General features: G+C 38.9%; 1 protein-coding gene across 1 annotated transcript; it reads right to left on the reverse strand.

The window, feature by feature from the left end:
• Positions 1–4,260: 4,260 nt before the first annotated feature.
• Positions 4,261–20,006, reverse strand: slc22a15 (solute carrier family 22 member 15). Its single transcript, XM_007897262.2, has 12 exons — positions 19,831–20,006; positions 16,956–17,102; positions 15,988–16,120; positions 14,801–14,965; positions 14,483–14,612; positions 13,637–13,858; positions 12,542–12,682; positions 9,655–9,740; positions 9,347–9,467; positions 7,478–7,550; positions 6,700–6,858; positions 4,261–6,315 (listed from the first exon to the last, which is right to left on the reverse strand). Exons 1-12 carry the CDS (start codon positions 19,912–19,914, stop codon positions 6,292–6,294), a joined length of 1,485 nt encoding a protein of 494 aa, XP_007895453.2. The 5' UTR covers positions 19,915–20,006; the 3' UTR covers positions 4,261–6,291.
• Positions 20,007–20,556: the final 550 nt, after the last annotated feature.

The following is a 20,556-nucleotide window of genomic DNA, read 5'->3' on the forward strand; positions in this document are numbered from 1 at the left end:
CACTTTAACTTTTCTGCCACCTAGTGCATATAATAGTGCATCAAGCATTTTAAATTTTAAAAAATAAATTCATGCTTTATTAACAATAGCTTTTTAAGTTTTATTATTGCACCAATGACACATCTAATAATTAAGAATTTGAGCCAGTGTTACAATAAACTTGTTTTTTGTTTAACTAGCTTTTCACTGTTAGCTTGAATGAGACAATCTGTCTTTTTCTGAAAATAATCAAAATTTGTTTATGCATTTTATATAGCATCTATCATATCAAATCTCCAGAGAATGCCTATGTATTTATAGGGAAAGCATTACATACTCGTGCCAAGAAATAACCCACAACTTTAATGCTAAATGTACATAGAGCACTGTTAGCCTAAAAACAGGGAGAAACTTCTCTTTTCAAATAATGTCATGACAGCAAGATCTTGGGTTTAATATCTCATTCAAAGTTGGCACATGTGTCTACCATAAGATCAAAGCCATGATGTAGGTCTTGAACCCTCAACATTCTGACCCAGAGGCAAGTGTGCACTCAAGTGAGTTTATTTGATTTGATAGGCTTAAGCAAAAAGTAGCATTGAAAACAAATTAAATTGAATTATAGTCTTCCAACTTGACTTAACTTATGGTTTTCAAGACATAATATTGGACTCTAAAAATGGTTCTTAACCCAGATCTGCACAAGAGTCTAGAATTAAATACAAAATGTTCCAATAATTACAACTTTCAGTTAGCCACTCCTGTTTTGTGGAACTTCGCATTGTGAAATATGGTTCCAGGGAGCAAAATAGTAGCAAGCATTGTCTGTGGTTTGCTCATTGCCCCTTTTCCAGATTTTGACGACTTAGAAAGTTACATTTGGTAAAGCCTGAACTTTTCCACCTGCTATTTACAAACCTGAAGTCACAATTAGTAGATAAATCCCATTTGCAACAATTGCATTTCAGACCCTTTCATGTATAAGTGACTAAATAGGACTACTGTAGTTGTCAAAAACATAATGTAATATAAATAAAAATGTTTGCAGTTTGTAAACATTGAGGAATTTGTTTTTATTTTTCCAAAGATTAACTACTGGAAAAATTAAACTAATGTTTTCGTGTCATGAATAGCACCATAAAATATATTTATTTCTTCAGGCTTCCAAAAACTATTCAGAATCCTTCCTTTGTGGAGTCCTGAGCTCAGTGGTTAGAGCACTCGCTTTGCAAGCGAGAGACCCGAGTTCAATTCCCGGCAGGGCCAAACCTTGGGCAAGTTTCCTTACTCCACACGCCTAATAATAATCCCTCCAAAAAAACAAAACAATAATAAATTGGTCATTTTCAATCCATGACTGTTTGTGGGACATTGCTGTGCTGCCACGTTCGCCCACAAATATAGTCAATTCACTTTACAGTATATTCTGTGAAGCGCTTTGGGAGCGTCTAGAAGACGTGAAAAGTGCTATATCAAATGCAAGAATTATTATTATTATAAAACTCTTTTTGTAAAATTCAAAAAATTCTTACCTCATGTTGTGGCAAATATGTATTTCAAGTAAGAATCATATTTCATCATCCACCTTATTTCTTCTGAATGTTGTGTTTACTAATATTGTAGCACATAACCCGTTAAAAGCATAAGTTTTAAAAGTTGATTTTCCAGATATCTAGTTATACATCTAATTTGGTGTTTTGAAGGTTTAAAAAAGGTATTTTTATCACAACTAAACAGCTGTTCGCCTGAGATTGCCTCCAGTAAAATGTGCAAATACCATTAGCTTACTGTGATTATTCTAAAGTGTACCTGTAGTCACTGCTGTCTCAGCAAAACATTCTTCCACTTAGTATTACCCAATACAAGATCAACAATTTCACAGAGGTTGCAAGGTTGTGAAATACGTGTTTTCTCCTCAAACAAATAAATTCACAGTAATGAAATTATAGCTTGGGTTTAAGAGATTGTCACATAGAGATGGTACAACAGAAGCAGTAGAACCCAATGAAAACAAACCAGTAGAACAAAATTGAAAACCTGGAGGGTGAAAATAACTGTAGAGAAAATTATACAACTGCTTCTTGAGAGAGTTAGAACCTTTTAACTATCCATCTATTATTTATAATTATTGAGGAAAAATTGTACAGTTCATTTTCAACTGAATGCTTGCACAGTGACTCACTTAATTTACGTTCGTAATTTTTATAACATCAAAAATCATGATTATTATTGAGGCATTTGTCATCAGTTTGGTTCAAATGGATTTCTAACACAAATCGCAAGTGAAATGTCTAAGAATGCGATTCAATCCAGTCAATATCCAATTACATTCAATGTCAGCAATAAGCACCATCTGACTAAAACGATAGCATCACGTGTGCTACAAATTCATTTTTTTTGACTAGCACAATGTTGTTAAGTAGATTTATAAAACTGCAAAGAACGTTTCAACTTTTTGTTTTGTTTGTACTTTTAATCAGGATGCAACACTGATACTGTATTTTATGGGGAGGGAGGGAACTAATGCAGAGACCAGTGAATACCATCAAGGAAGGAGCGGTAGCCAACTACAAACTCAAGCAGTTTATTCAGAGTTGGAATTTTTCTGAAAGGTTAACCTTTTGGCATACACTGTATCATAATGCCCAACACAGTGGTAAATTTGCCTGCAAGAATAATAATCCACCATAATCCTGTTGAATAGTAATATCAGCACTGTAATGTTCAAAGGATATATCGGATTAGATATGAAATGTTCGAAGCAATATGGAAAAGGCAGTAGCAAAATATCGAGCTTTAAAAGAAAAACAATCCTTCGAGGAATGCGAAATGCATTTAATGTCACTGCAAAAGCAGTTGAGGGATTTTGCAAAGAGAAACCCAGATTTATATTACAGTTCTTGGAGCACAGAGGGAAATAAATATTGAAAAGATATTGACATTGTAAAACAAACTTTACCAAAAAATTAAATTTGATGTCAACAATTGGGACATTTCCAGACTTTCTATTAGCACCTTATAAATACCGGCCAAGTCAAAACTTGAAAAAACTTGCAGCTTGCATGCCAAGCACTTGCAGATATTCCAGTTGAGGAATGCCCAGAGGAAGATTCAGCCTTGTGCCAAATTGGGATTACAGTGATGATGACATTTTAAATGCAGGGATATGAGAACATGTATCCATTCAGCCTTGCCTTTGTGGCTCCCTTCTCCACATTAGCATTTATCTTTAAGGCTTCACAAACTCTGCGCTCACACCAGCAATATTCCTATTTTAATTAACACTCAGATTCAGTTGCTCCATTTATTCCCAGGTGAACTGAACAAAAGCAAACAAGAATCAAAATGTAGTTTGTGCAGGAAAGAATCTGTACAAATGTTCAAAACAAAACAAACAGAAGTTACTACTCTGAGATAAGATGACTTGATATTTCTCCAGTTCATTGTTGTGTATTAACCTTTGCTGCCTCATTTAAATCAATTGTAATCTGCTTCCAATCACTGGAACTGCGGTGTGCATTACCACTACAGCAACTTAATGAATTGTAATAATACTATACATTTGATATAGCCCCTTATCACTCGATCGAGATGTCTCCAAGCACTTCACAGGGCGATCAAAGGGAATCTAAACCTAACGAAACCAGTTGCAAGTTTAAACTATTTTAACATTTTATTCTCATTTCAGTTAATTCAGATGAGACTCACTAGAACACTGAATCAGGAATTTCAAACAATAGTCAGTAATACGTAATCAGTGACTGCAAGAACAAATGCTATCTGCCTCAGTGAAAATTATTTTTTGAAGCAAGCTGTTCCATGACCAGACTTTCTAAAAGCTCTGGTATTCTTCCCTGTAACAATTTGCATATGTAGTTTTACACACTCAGCACTTTGGGACATCCTCCCGACGTGAAAGGCGCTCTATAAATGTAATTTTGTTGTTCTTGTACACACTGCAAACCGGTTAACTTCCTGTAACAGCCTAACCTTCGATGGGCGTAACAGGGTAATTGTATCCAAAACTAACTATAGAAAGGAACTAAATGTTCCTTAAACCAACCTTGTTGAAATTATTGTTTACTCTATCCACCAAACCAAGAACTAAATACACAAGAAGCTTTAGATACCTCAAGTAACTTATACTGTTTATTTTTTGATAGATACCACCCATTGAGTCCCAATGAATACCTCTTTGAGGCTTTGCTCTCTGTCCCTGCATATAAAAATATGGAGTAATGGGATTGAACATCATGCACCTACTAAAAATATGTGATCAAGTATTGATTGCAATAATTATTTTATTTAGCATGTTCCACATTCCATTGAATAACATGTACAAACAAATATAGTGGTAAATTCCTCCTCTCCAGTAAAAATGTGAAACAAGATGGGATTGGATATCTGAAATGACAAACACTATTTTCAGCAATTGGAATGTGAGATTACATTTGCTAGAATTGATTAAACAAAGTAATTGCAATAATATCTTTAGAAAAGAACAAAGTTTATATTAAAAAAAATGCAGTATACTAAATTGGTTCCTTTTCAGGTTGGCGAAGCTTTGGCTGTATTTGGACAATCTTTCCAACAAAGAAACATATGCAACATGTTGACACTCCTCATTCAACAAAAGCTGGCAAATACAGTATATGCACAGCAAATTTACCATATTCCACCATTTTCTACATGCCAATATAATTACAGAAACATTTGTAACAGAAAAATGCAGAAAAAATAACGCACAAGTAGAATCACCTTGACAAACTTAATCTCTTAAATTTACACATGGAATGTTTTCTTTGAAAATAAACCATCCTTTGACTAAAGAAAGCAGTTTTGTAAAGTGAAGTATTTACTTATGTGTTAACTCTTTCAATGCTAACACTTTTGCACCACAATAATGTAACTATTTTTAAAAAAGGAGTATTAGAATTCTAGTGTTACAATGACACTGATAAAAGATGACAGGCTTTAACTACTTGCACATCGAGTTGAGTTAGAGTTGTCCTTTTCGCCGACAAAATACATAATCAATACATTTTACAATATATCCTGTGAAGCACTCTTGAGATGCCTCCCGATGTCAAAGGAGTTATATGAAATGTGAAGACTATTATCATTATTATTTTCCCCACCGAAAACTAAACTGTTAAATGGTTTCTTATTGTGTTACACAATTACTGTGGCAAGATTTGCCAGTTTTCAAGTCAAGCTTCTAAACCAAGAATATTATTGTGATCTGCAATCCATCAGGGGAAAGAAATATTGGAAATCATTTTGACCTTCTGCAAAAGCATTATGTCAGCTAATGAGTAGTTGCTATGGATGAAGTTCATGTCACACAATGCTCTGGCATCAACTCTAAAGGAAACAATGCATAGCTTGGGGAAGGAAAGAGATAAGGAATAAACTGAGGCAAATCCTAGATGACACCAAATTAAAACTATTCTGCAAGTGTCAAAATAAGTGTTCTGATTCAAAAAGTTCACAGTGTATTACAATCCTTGCATCTAATATATAATCGATATGTTTTAAAGGGCTTCACAGGTAATTGCTGTGAAGTGAAATGATTGTGTACTCGTAAGCAATTGTGGGGATTTGTGCACACAAGGTCCCACAAACAGCTATGAAATGAATGACCAATAAAGTATTATTAGTCAGAACATTAAGACAAACTCTGTTCTCTTCTGAAATAGTGTCTTTGGACATTTAACAACTAAACAGGTGGATGGAAACCTCAGGTTAACATCCCATCTGAAGAACAATATCTCTGACTTTGCTGTAATGGAGCTTCAGCCTGGAATACGAGCTCAACTCACAATGTCTGATCTAAAGGCAAGAGTGAGTGAAACGAACACCCAATTGTGTCAAACACCTGATTAGGAATAATCAATACATGGTCCCTAGTAGCACTGAGCCAGGGGTCATGGGCGGATGAACTGAAAGTACAAACCTTTGGTCAAGGAATTTATATTTTTGAAAATCATGCAAAAATAGTAAACATTTAACTGGTTCTTACAAAAGTGTAAAAATGTTTGCAATACTGTACAATTAAAAAATGTAAGACATAGGGATTTGTCTTTGTTCCTCCAGTTACTTAAATATTGGACAAATGAATATCTGAAAGTTTTTTTTTCCAATCTAAGAAATTTATAATATGTTTCACAAAATAAATTGCAAGTTTATTGCAAATTTTCTTATTCAACAATTCAATATAAAAATGCACATTGTCTTTAAAGCACTAATTAGCCATTATCAGAAATCTTTCAATTATGGACATAGTGTTTTTTCACTGTTATCTTTGTTGATTTAATTTTCCTGTAATCCCGCTGCCTGTCAAATAAATACAAAAAAGTCAATGACCATAAGAATTTGATAAGACTGTGAAAACATCGCTTTACATGATTTTAATTTTCATTAAAATTTACATTAATGAAACATAACCTTAATTTATGCTAATACTCATAATAAACATGCATTAGGATGTTAAATTTAAACTCTCACCAAAATTTTATACAAAAAAGGGATTGATGCCAACACTTAATTAATTTATATTTTTACAGTAAAGTATTTACAAGATATTTAAATAAGTATCCACAAACAGTACTGAGATTAGGAAGTTTATGGCGTTTGGTAAATTGACATCATTTAAGATTACCATCAACATTTCTAATGAAAGTTTTCATACATCTAAATTCAATGTGAACATGCTTTTACCCTTTTTTCTTCTAGTCTCTGATAGGACAAGCATTGAAGATCTTCAATTGCCTCAGCAATTGGTTTATTTAATGTTTCAGGGAGAAAGAGCCCCATGAATCCTCCCGACATTCCAGTGATCCCAAACACAATAAATGGCATAGACGGATTCATAGATCTCTGTAAAACAGTGTCTCTTATTTTCAGTACGCTTCAATAAAGGCTTCTGCTCAGAAAAACTTGTGATGTAGTAATCACTATAAGGTGCTAAAAAGTGTTTCCCGGATTGCGCGACTAATTTTGTTTTCTTCTGCATCTCTTCATAATAGCTGAACAAGCTGATTTAATTTTATGGACCCAAATCAAAGCAGACAATTGTTTTTAATTGAAAACGGTCAGGCCGCTATATGTGTGGTGAGTGTCCCAACAGTTGGGAGTGGTGGCGTTGGTTGGATGTTTGGGGGGAGATTGTGTTTTGGAATAATTTCCCTGATTCTTTTTTAGTGAATTCATCGCTGAATGAAATATCCTGGCATTAATGTCAGTCTTGTCACCCACTGTTCAGGAATATGTTATGATGTTGTGTGAACCTCTTAATAAAATTAGCTTGAAATCAATCTGCACCATTTATTATTCTTTACGTATTTAAATGGTGCCATTCCATATGCAAAGATACATTGTCACAATTTCATCTAAAGTAAAGGAGGAAAATTGAATCAAGCTGACTTATGTCACATATCCTACAGGAACTGCAGTGAACATAATACAATGTATAAAAGAAGGGAAAATTCACACTAACCAGTGATGGCACAAATGGAGCCAAAATCCCACCTATTCTGCAGGACATGGAACATACTCCTAATCCAGCATTCCTGCATCAAAGAGATCTGATTAATTCATTATTAATGTAATAATTAATCTACACAAACTTAACATACCGTTGACAGCTAGCATTATAAGACTAATCCTTGAATTTGAAATAGCGCCTTTCACGCCGTGAGTATGTCTCAAAGCGCTTGACAGGATTTGCAATGATGATGATGCGTTCCCTAGGAGGCCTGATCTCACAGCAGTCAAGTAATTAAAGACTGATACATCACTCTTCAGATTTAGAAATTAGAAATCAGTTGGATATGCTGCCAACCACACACAGGTCAGCAATGAGGGTCATGTTTCTGGTGTGTGAAATTATCTTCTCAAACCTTGATGTACTAAGCAAAAATGGCATTGGATAGCAAATTATGTCTTAGGATTTAAAACAAAACATTTCTGCAATCAGTATTCTTTATTTCCCAAAACCCGTTGATAAACATCCTTTTGGCATGGAATACAGATTATTTCTAGCACTATGGCAACTTCATCATTCAGCATCACCAATCATTTCTGGCAACATTATAACCCACTTTACGAAGAAACAAGTCAAATTATTGAATTTCTTCCAATTTCTCCCAATACAATGAATCTATCACACAAAGTTTAGTCAATTTTTTTTCAAACCTCTAGCCTGACCTATTCATGTACAACAAACCACTCCCTAATCTTCAAGCACTTTGAGATACTACCCTACGTGGAGGACGCTATGTAAGTGGCAGTTGTTGTTGTAATCGTCCAGTCTCCATATTAAAAATATCATCAATTTGGTTGATTTAACTAACAGAAGTCAATGTCACCACAACTCCTCTAATGTTTTGCTATTTATGCCTGCGTTTATTAAGTTGCTGAAGGGAAACTCTCCAAGTTTATATTGCTGGATTTCATCATAAACCCCACCAAAAAAAATTGCTTTTAAAGAAACTTTGCAATTGATTTAATGTAAACACGTTGGTTTGCCTCTGCCTTCCCTGCAAACTGACCCAGTGAAAGTGGCCTGAGCACCAAATAATGGGTTAGCTGCAATGAGAGTTTGAAAGGGCATAATCTCAATTCAGTTTTTCTTGTTTGGGCCATCAGGAAAGTGCTGAGTGAAAGACTGGTAATTTTTTTCAGCCAAGAGAATTGTATAACATTTTAAATATAGGTGATCAATGTATATACTTCTAAGGAACTAGCTTCTTAGAACAGAAAAGGCCGAGAGCACGTTGCATAGCCATACTCAGTAAGATAATGGCACACACAACACAGAGACCTGGAAGCGTTAAGTTATATCTGAAAGGGTACAATTCAAAAGATATTAATTGGGCGCACATTAGTGACCTTTCAATTGGTGAAAACCTAATATTTTTCCGACAAACCCATCTTTCCTTAAAAAAGAGAATAAGTGTCAGTGGGAAGTAATTTGAATGACAGGCAATTGTTTCTAGAGGTGCCCTTTGCTGGAGTGCTTATATTTATCACAATTTCCATTGACACAAATGGATCTCGTTTTTTATTTCTCTTGCTGACCTCCATTTCGCTACTACTTATAAAAGTACACAAATGTCAGCAAAGACTGGACAGGAGAGTTTTAGTCTGAAAAAACATGTTAATAAAGCATAATTTACTAAGGCAAATTATAAAGTCTAATATCTCCTCAAATACTTTCAGTCACTTTTCCTCAGGAAGATAATATGGTTCCACCATACTTAACGCCCATCTGTAATCAGTGCCATTGAATACATTTTTCTAACCTCACAAATTGCACAGGGAAACACACTTACTAACAATTTACTAGGAACAGAAATGATTGTACCTGATCACAGTCGGATAAAGTTCTGCTGTGAAAACATATGCAATGTTGAAGGCAGCACTGACAGCTAATTTTCCACATAATGCCAATGAGGTAATGTTCAGCAGAAATCCAATCTCTGAATCTGCCATGAAAACAGAAATCAGAATTAGACTTTGTGAAGATACATTAACACATTAATTTAAAAAGCTATAATCAGAATATGAAACAGCATCCGCCACTAATAATCTCAAGATAAGAAAATCAATTTTAAACTGATTGCATTTATTATGCTACAGAAAACTAAAATTCATAAAAGAATGGATTCTTACCCAGTTGACTGGGTACAAACATGGTACCTAGACAGGCAAACCCTGCAAACAGCAGGAATGCAGCCATTGTTTTACGTCGTCCACACCTGCGGGGGAAAATTACATGGGACTATATTATACATCACTCAATCACAACATATAAGATGATGTGTGAGATAAAGGGAAAACTCAAGAGAAAGAGAACAACAAATTTGCACTAGATACTGTACAACATCACCCACTCACAACACAGGGTCCATCACATACCTAGAAAACATTACAACTTCAGAATCAGCATCAGACTTTAACTTTCAACCAAGTAAGTCATTCCAATGTTGTGGTACAATATGAAACAACATTCACCAATAACTCACTTATCTGCGAGTCCTTTGTAATAAAACAGCTGTGATTATTGGATCTATGGTACACTGATGGCCATCTAATAACTCATAGGCTCCAAGATGAAGTTATTCCTTAATTAAATCCAAAAACTAACTGCACGCTCAAATACATTTCTCATCATATCAATAGAGAATTCTTAAGAATACCACCAATTAATTTGCTGTATCAGAAGGCCAGACCTAAACCTGCAATGTACAGAAGAAGGAACTCTGGGCAGTTAGGAAAAGCAATGTAAATGACTGTGCTATCTGCCTTGAGTTCATAGCACTGAACCCAAGCCTAGTTTTCAGACAGTACCTTGATATCCAAAACCTTGATCAAATACAAAGTAAAAGGCTTTATCTTGTGAGAACATTAAAGCGACCATAGGAGTTTCAAAGGCAAAATGCATTCCGCATAAATATCCAAATTGCTGGTTATTCTGTACACTCAAACGTGTGTAGGAGAACCCAATTCATTGCTCATCATTGACAGAAGTAGCATAAAAACAGTAAATATCTTGATCTGTTGTTGCACATTTCACATTAAAAATAGCGAAACAGTAGACTATCTCTTATAATATTAAAATCAAAAATTTGTATTTCATATAGTGGCTTGTTACTCTATGAAATGCAAGTATTTTGATTTTAATATTAATATCATCATACTTCAAATAATCAGGTACTCTGAAATTACTGCAAAGTGCAGTGATTGTTATGTAGGCAGAACGAAACAGCAAATAATAATCTATGCCAGCAACACCCAACAAACAGAAACAAGAGCAATAACAAAGTAATCTGCTTTTTGTGAATTTTAAAAAGGGATATTAACCAGACATGACTGCTCTGCTCCCAAACAGTGCCACGGGATCTTTAACATCCATTTAAACTGATAAAGAGAATCTTAATCTTATCCAAAGCACAGTACTTCTAGCAATGCAGCTCTCTTTCAGTGGCATCCTAAATTCCGACCTAAAGCTACAGTGTGGAAATCAAACCCACAACCCTCTGACCCAGAGATGAGAGTGCTCCAAAATGAGCCAAAGGGACACCGAATTTCATTAATAAGATACCCACAAGGATTGAATAATGAAACAAAAGTCAAATAGCTCCATTGAAATGGAAGAATCAGATTATTCTGTTAAATTAAAACTATGCCTGAGACCATAATAAATGTGGCAATTCAATCTTGTATGCAATATTAATAATGTTGAGGCAGCATTTTTCTATAAAGTAGACAGGTTATTTAGCACACTTTAAACTTTAGTTCAAATACAAGCAATGATGTTTCCAGAATGCCTATTCCTCAGATTTGGAGGACAGAGAGTTAGCATTTCGTATGTAAACTACAGCTCTATCTACTAGACATTAGGTGTGTCTAGAGCATAAACTGTTAATATTTCAGGTACTGTATTGTTATATATTGTATGCATAATTTGAAATTTACTTTGATTCTCGCATTTTAATATACTGTACTTCATATATGAGGGAGTTTCAGAATTCTTTGGTCAATGCCGTTAGATGCCGTTCCTTAAATGATTTGTACAGTAGTTACTGTGAGTCACAGTGGAATATAAATTTGAACTGAAACCCACCTATTAAGAGTGCAAAAACGTGTAAGGTTTACTATAGTGTGCACATTTGTTTTATTCAGAGGCGCCCTTACGAAGAACAAGTTTGATTACAGTGCACCTGCTCCAGAGAAAGATTTCTGCAGTGACACATGTTGTATTAAGGCAGCTGAATTGCCTCAAGCTATTTATCAGATATTCATGTAAGCACTCTTGAGACAAAAGGCACTTAAGAAACTGAGGGTCAACAGACAATAATTACATTATCATTTCAGAATGTAGCATTAATGCAGGGCAACGAGTTGGAAAAAGATTATGCAGTTGACTTTAGAGGACTGGTCAGCTCTTCTTAAACTATGTTTTTGCTTGGTTTGTTTTGAGCTGTGTCCTTGCCTAAAAATAAAGTTTTTTTCTATCATTCCCCACAGTGAAAATAATAATAATAACCCTTGCATTTGATATAGCGCTTTTACATCTTCTAGACGTCTCAAAGCGCTTCACAGAATAGGCTGTAAAGTGAATTGACTTTTTGTGGGCGAAATGCGGCAGCCAGTTGCACAGCTGTGTCCCACAAACAGTCGTGGATTGAAATGAGCAAGTTATTATTTTTTTTGAGGGATATTATCAGGCGTGTGGAGTAAGGAAACTTGCCCAAGGTTTCACCCTGCTGGGAATCGAACCGAGGTCTCTCGCTTGCAAAGCGAGTGCTCTAACCACTGACCTACAGAACTCCACGACAAGTTTAAATATGGCGACAACCTAACAATGAACCTTGGGGTTATCACATCCTTGGTTTATGGAATGAATCCATTATACAGACAAAATGAGAATAAAAATACAATCTGATAGATCTTATTATTTATAAGACCAAAAATTAGCTATCTGCAAACCTTCATATAATTAATGTTTTCAACATAGAATTATTCATTAAAAAGATTTAGCTAGTATAATACCTACCAAGATTTGTCAATGAAGTACATACAAAGGGGAAATGCTGGCACTTCCACAAGGCCGTACATTGCCATGTTAAGATATCGGTTGCCTTTTAATTGTCCAGCATTCATTGTCAGGCCATAATATACAAGACTGCAAACATACCTATTTAAAGTTAAAAAAAATCTAGTTACTTTTACATGGGTTTAAAATCAATGTCTTCCATAAGGATTGCTGCTTATGATGTATTTGACTACTTCAACGACTTATCGTTGAGTCATTCTCCTCCAGTTCCTTCTCCGCCACTCTTGATGCCCTTGCCCCCCTCACCTCCCGAACCACCTCCTACTCATGCACCACCTTTCTCGAGCTGAACATCAACAAGACCGAGGCTCTCCAGATTGCCTCCCATCAGCGCCTTCACACCTCAGACACGGACAACATCCCTATCCAAGGATACACACTCCACCTCACCAAGCCTGGCGGGAACCTTGGCGTCTTGTTTGACCCTCAACTTTCATTTCTACCCCACATCAGTTCCATGACCCGCTCTTCCTTTCCCCACCGCTACAACATCCCTCGACTCCGCCACTGCTTCTCCTCTAAGGCCGCCGAAATCCTCATCCACCCATTCATCACATTTAAGCTCAATTATTCCAACTCCCTGCTTGTCGGCCTTCCCAATTCTTCCTTCCACAAGCTGCAGATCATCCAGTTCTCTGCAGCTCGTGTCACCTCCCGCACCAGAATCTGTAACCCTATCACCCCCACCCACGCCAGCCTCTACTGGCTCCCCATCCCCCAGAGGATAGAGTTCAAAATCCTTGTCCTCACCTTCAAAGCTCTCCATAGCCTTAATCCTACCTACCTTTGTGACCTGCTGACCCCATGTCAACCTGTCCGCTCCCTCCACGGCTTCGTTCACCCTCCTACCCCTACCCTCCCTGCCCTCCACCACCGCTGATCCCGGCACCTTGCTCAGGTCCAAATCCCTGACTGTCCAGTGCCTTGGGATGTCCTCCAAACGTGAAAGGTGCTGTACAAATGTAATCTGTTGTTGTTGTAGTTGTAATGCATGTGTGACCCTCAACAAAAAAACTTTGTTATTTTATCACTTACCAAACATACATCAGGATGACTGTTCGCCGTCGTAATATTGGATGTTTTACCAAGTCCAGAAGGCCAGGTGCTGGCCCACTAGTGTGCATTGCCCCAGCACATGGTTTTAGTTTGAAGATGGTTTTGGCATTTCCATTTCTTAATGAAATATGCTGCAGCACTTCCTCTGCTTTCTCAGTCTTCCCATGCGAATACAGCCACCTTGGAGATTCTGGAAGCGTACTGCAGCAGAAAATTGACGTTATGAAACTTCATTCTGACAAGTAAATTATATGCTACTTAATGGGAGTTTCAATCTGACTAAATCTGTCCCATGGAATCTGTTCAACAGCGCACTCCGTTCACATTATTACATGCTTATGACCAAAATATGCAAGAGAAAATTTTTTGCATAAAAGAAAAATCATTTCAGCAGAGACGCTTGAGATGTGGAAGATAAAGATGGGAATTGCAGGAAGATTGCAAGCTAACTGCGCTCCACAGCAGCCCAACAGTCAATGCCCAAATGTTTGAGTCTGTTAATGTACAGTTAAATCAAAGTGCATTGAAAACATGTCGGGATTTCCTTATTCAGTTTTCTCCTTTCTATTGGTTCTCAAACACACAAAGGTTAAATTCAAAGTTAAGGAAAGGTCTTGCCAAATGTGAACAAGTGAATCACAGCTATCCAATGCAATGGATGGGTAATAGTAATTGCTCAATATGTGTTAATGTGCAGTGTTAGCAGATAGCATTGAGAACACTACAATCTAAGGTCACAGGATATTTTATATAATTTCCTGTGCAATTTATACATCAGACAAAGCCATTACTTACAACTCCTTTCAACATAGAGAGGGAACTTACATAGAAAACAGGAAAAACAGCACTCCAGGGGAATTTGCTGCAGCAGCCAGAGCTCGCCAATCCCTGATGTAATAGCCGATTACGGAAAACAAAGCAATCCCAATCGCAAATACCAAATTAGTGAGTGACCCTAAATAAAAAAAATCCACAGTAAATATCCTGTCTGCGGTACAATATTCTTCAAATAAGAACATGTCAGAGGTATTATATCTAAAGTTAATAATTGTTACATTTGTAGAAATCTTCAAAGTACTTGGATACAAGGTTCCTATTCTGTCACCAGTCACAATTGTGAATAAGCAAAGATGACACACCCACCTGTTAATGCCCAGTAGGATTTTCCCACATATTCCTGTGTCAGTACGAAGGACACGAGCGACATTCCACCATTCATAATCCCAACAATCAGCCGAGTTGCAGCAAAGATTTCATACGTTGGAGCGATTGCTGTAACAAATCCAAACACAACATCGAGGAACAAACCTGGAAGGAAATAAAAACGGCAAACATCAGAAACGTGCAAAAGGCAATGGACCATTGTCAGGTGGGCAATTCAATCAGAACCCATTTCAAGATGACCATATAATATTAAAAAATTATAGATATATATATTCCAATCAATTATATTTGGTGAAGCGGCATATGTACTTATATCAATGCAAATGGTTAATATTTATAATCAGCACATTATGAGTGGTGAGAAAATGAGAATGAGTGTGGAACTTTTGCAAGCAATTCTCAAACTGCTGAGTTGAGAATGAAAGGTCGGTCGTTTCACTGATACTGTTATTCACACTCATGGCCACAAGGTTAACATTAGTCTTCATAAATATTTTAGATCTAATGAGTACAAAAGAGAATTTTAAAGTAGCTTAATCGCTAATCAGAAATTGTTTCTTCAGAACTTGGGATTTTGAACATGGAATGTCTTACATTCATTCATGAAAGTGTCAATCAATACTTAACACAGAAAATACATTCCAGGGCACTGATAGGACTCTGAGCCATTCTCCCAAAACATATCTCAGGAAATAGTTTCCTGGATTGAGTTAACATAATGTCTGACCCATAAATCATGTTTTTACTGCAGCAATTTAAAAAGTTTAAAAGTTCTTAGGAGGCTCACTGGACCACCTTCAAGCCTTGTATAACATTAATAACATCAAAGAACTAACCAGCATTCAGCCCCGGTTAGCAGAGCTTCCTGAATGCACAGCCCTGCTCAGCCCTTGGCCAATGCAATTTCAGAGTGAAAAATATGAATGCTGTTTCCTGCTCTAAATATCACTTTGTTGCTGGAAGTAATAATGAATCATGTGAGCACTAGAGTGTATTAGTAATGAGGTCACAGACCCTGGCATGAATAAATTACATAATTTATCACAATTTCACTGAATAATATTTAAACCCCAAGCTTTCATTACTCATGGTATGAATCTATACGATTAGACTTTCTATTAGTTAGAATTCTGAGAGTAGTACAAGGAGACTTCTCCTCTCCTTACCTGCTAGAAAGACTGGTTTCCTCCCCAGTTTGTCAGACAGGGGCCCAAACACGATGTTACCAATAAGAACCCCAACAAAGAACAAGGATCCAGATAAGCTGACTTTGTACGCTTCATCATTGATTAGGTGCCACTGTAGGGATTTTAAAAAAGATCAGTTTATTCTTCCTAAAATTAAATTACTAACACACAGCAGAATCCCGCCCTAGTTTAACTATGTAAATCGTCGCAGCAAGAACAATGCAAGAGGTTACTGGATAAATGGCAAATCATTCTCTGGAAAGGCAAATTTATAAATTATATTCAACGCTAGTTAAACGGTGGCAAGGCGATCGGTCACATGCCGACCTTCCCTTCACCAACGCCTGATGCCTTTGTTGAGACTTTTCCATCAGCTCTCAGTTCGGTCATAAAAAGCGAGCAAGGCATCACATAGCGCAGCCCCTCCCAGGAGCTGTAAAGATGCCTCCTGCCTGCTCGCTCGCTGCAGAGCAGATCAATGCTGGGACTGCAGAGGATGAGGGAAACACATGAGCTGTATCATCTTAGCCAGTCCGGGAAGCAGAACAATGATTCTCATTCATAAATCTAGCGATGCTAATCTGCTGTGCAGAATAATTAATGTCACTGTTCCATTTATAGAACAGAAATAGCTGAAATGCCAATAAAACTAGTTCTAAAAATAGACCAATTTTACGGCAGTGTTTACAAGACACAATAAATCAATTTAATTTAACCCAAACAATCCAATTACCTTGCAAAAGCTATAGGGTATAAGATGTATAACCAGGTTTATGCCAGGAATTACGTTCCTTTCCCTTCTCCTTCCTCTACATCCTCAATCTTTTATTCTTTTATGGACACCATCCCAGTACCATTATTCACTCACGTCAATACATATTGCTCTATGCATTCACACAGAGACTCTGTATGAAATAAAATCAGCCAGTGTCAAACTGCTCACATGCCTCAGTTACAATGGAGGTGAAATCGTCCTCAAATGTGATCTGCTTAATCATTTCCTCATGATGGTTGGACACTACTTCAGAGTTTATCTTGTATTCAGGCTGGGCTCCCACAAGTACAATGAGCATTGACTGGCATGCAATATAAATCTGAAATACAAAGGAATATTGTTTTAACTTATTCTTGTAGAAATCTTTTAATATCTGTTAGTCTGTAGTAAGAAGGCAGAGTCACTCTCAGTCGTTGTAGTCATGCAGTCAATGAAATGTTAGTTAATGAAATAAACTCTTAAGTGTGAGTCAGAGATCTAGCAGGATGAAATGAAGCAGCCAGGCCCTTTGTAACTCACCAATACAAATGACCGAACATCTGCCAAAATCTACCTTGATACAGATTTTGTATCATGGACATTCCTCGATTCGTTCTATTTGTTCATATATAACAGCAGCAATAGCTTGGGTTTCTGAAAAGCCTTTCACTTTTTGGAGAATATCTTGAAGTGCTTTACATAACGATATGGATCACAGAATAAGATAGGAATTTGCTATGCAAAGGGAGTGAGCAGCAGAGAGGGTCTGGGGGAGGCTGCAGAGAGGGAGGGATATAGTGTGGAGGGATTTGACCCTTAGAACAAAGTACATCAGCAAAGACACCCTCAATCCCCTCCCTGACCTGAGACTGTCTTCTCTCCCCATCCATGACCTCAGCCTAGGCTCCGAGCCATTCCTAAAGCCTTTATCCACTCCATCTTCCAAGATTATAATTATTTCGAATCAACTGAATAAGATAGCATTTAGACGTTGCAGAATGAAAGACTGTGCAGATTTTTTAGCCTTTATTAAAGTTAAGGATCAGTTTTTTTGTGCTGAGGTCACGGTTTAAAGTTAAAGGATTCAACCAGAATAAGTAGAAGCAGCAGAAGGAGAATCTCACTGAGACTGAATACTCCAAACCGGAACAATTCACAACACCTCAATACACTTCATTACACTCAATATGGTGTCGCCTACATTGTACACAAAAACCTGAAAGGAATTCTGCACATTCCTCAGAATGTGAAGAATATTGGTCCGTTCCAGATGGAAGGTTTACCGTCCTTTATCAGCTACATAAATCAACCCTGTGCAGCTGAAGCTCACATCCGACAGACCTCAGTGACCCGTGCTGCTGGTCTGGGCAGAGCATTATCATCCCCGCAGCGGAGGCAATGATACCAATTACACATCCCTAATTTCCTAAAAATATTACTGCTGAACATTTATTTAATTGGAAATTAATGAATGAAGTGATCAACGTTTTTTGATCAATGTGAACTGTTAAATATATGTCACACATTTGAAACTGTTTTACTCACAAATACATAAAACGTTTCATTTTCCAGTTACGTTCAGCATTCAGAGAGTGCGCTCGCGGACTCTCCAAAACGATCTGTTCTGACGTCACAGCACTGCTGTTTCACCTCACAGTGATTTTCTCAGTCACTCACCAAAAATATTTGTTGCCGTACAGCAATAATTCAATATTTAGAATGGTTAACTTGTGTTTATTAAATTTAGTACACTCAAGAGAGAAGCAAATCATGAATTCCAATACTCTTCTCGTCTCCTGAAATAACATTGTTACTAAATGTTGACCAATATTACAGCGCAACAGAAACTAAAGAGATCTGAAACTACTCTAATGGGAGACAACTTCCGTCCGCAGGCTGATCTCGCTCCATGATACCCGTGTACGGTGACGGGAACACGGGCTGAATTCTCAGGTGTTGTTTTCTTTTTGAAAAAAATAACAGTCAAATCAATGGAATTGGCCGCAGCGGAAATCCAATTCAACGCCCGACAATTTTAAACAAGACTTCTCTGAAACATTTGAAAAGAAAACGTTTTAAGAGTTCACGAGCAAGTACGTCAAAGCATCCTTCGGGCTGGTTACACGGCTGAACAGACGTTGGTTTCTCGCGGCCGTCGCCACGGAATAATTCAGGCCTTTCTGAAGACGCGCTGGAAAGATTTGCGTTTTTTTTTNAAGACGCCGACGATAGCACTGAAGCCAGTGGAAGGTTTCCAATCAATAAAACAGAAAAGCGCTCAGGGCTTAAGGCTCCAGTCAGACTCGTGCAAACACTGAACTTACACCAACCAGAGACCGAGGGGCTCAAACCACACGGAAACAGGTAACAGCAGCAAATTAGGTACCCGCCTGAATGACCTTCCTTTTTGGTCAACTCCCCGCGACCCCCTAAACCCCCCCCCTCCCCTCTCCCGCCCCACCCTCCCCCACGGCTCGGGGGGAGGGGGGGGGGGTCAGACTCCGCCGCTGCCAAAGCGCTCCGGGACCCTCACCCCACGTGAAGGGCGCTCTGTAAAATACAAGTCGTCGTCGTCGTAAAGCTCCTTTCGAGTCGGGGTGGAGGACGTCCGTCCCGAGGCGCTGGACAGTCAGGGGCTCGGACCCGGGGTGGGGGTGGGGGGGGAGGGTGGGGGAGGGGGTGGGGAGGGTGGGGAGGGGGTGGGGAGGGGTGACAGGAGGCGGTGGTAACTGGGGTGACCAGTGGGTGGGTGACCAGTGGGTGGGGTCCCAGGGGGCGGGTCAGGTAACGGTGCGTCCCTCGAGGGCCCCAACAACCACCAGAGCAGCGCCGACAGGAACCCTCCAGCGACTGCACATCGTGTGTGTGTCCCCCCGACACCCCACCCCCCGGGGGGAGGGGGGGGGTTTGGGTTTATATCAGAGTCACTGAGACCACAACCCAACCCCGGGGGGAGGGGGAGGGTACTGACACCCCCCCCCACTGTAATGAGGCCCCGCGGGCCGCATCAGGCCCGCGTCCCTCTCAGCTCCAGCTCCGAGGGCGGCGGCGGCGGCGGCGCCACGCACCTGCAGCAGGACCAGCAGGCAGGTCAGCCGCTTCTGGTACCTCCCGAACTCGCCCGCCGACGCGAACGCATCGTCCAACTCCATCCCGTGGGCGGCCAACACCGAGCGCCAGCGATCATGTTCACTCCGCTTCCCCCTCCTCCCACCCGAACCCCGACAGCCGCCCCTGAGCGACGTGGCCATTAGGCCACAGCGCCGCCCGCTGGCGGATGGCCGCGACCACAGGCACAGCGACGCCTGCGGGGTGCAGCCCAGCACCGCGTGCACAGCGCCGCCTGCTGGGGGGAGCCGGTCAGCACAGGGCACCACAGGGCACCGCTCTGTGGTACGTGAATTCTGCTGTTTAATGGAAACTCAAGCCTTCACATTACATTGACATCCTTCAAGAACGTAGGTTACCCGACTCTCCAGGGCAGGGAGCGTTTGCATCGAGACATTAAATCGAGCTCCACCGGGTACCCCGTTTAGGTCGACGGTGAAGATCCCGCCGGTTCGCTTTGGAAAGCGAAGTTGTCTCGGCCGACGGGTCCCCCAAATAAAACTGGTCACTCACTTCATAGCGGTTTGTGGGAAATTCCTGACTCGAATTGGCTGCTTGCATTCGCCTACAGAACACTCCACTTTACAGTATATCCTGTGAAATGCAGCAAAACATCCTCTTGGCATGAACGGCACGATATCAATGCACATATTGTTATAATATTCATTGCCATTTAATGGCAGTAT

Source organism: Callorhinchus milii, unplaced genomic scaffold (assembly GCF_018977255.1).
Source record: "Callorhinchus milii isolate IMCB2004 unplaced genomic scaffold, IMCB_Cmil_1.0 Scaffold7, whole genome shotgun sequence".
Lineage (NCBI taxonomy): Eukaryota > Metazoa > Chordata > Chondrichthyes > Chimaeriformes > Callorhinchidae > Callorhinchus > Callorhinchus milii.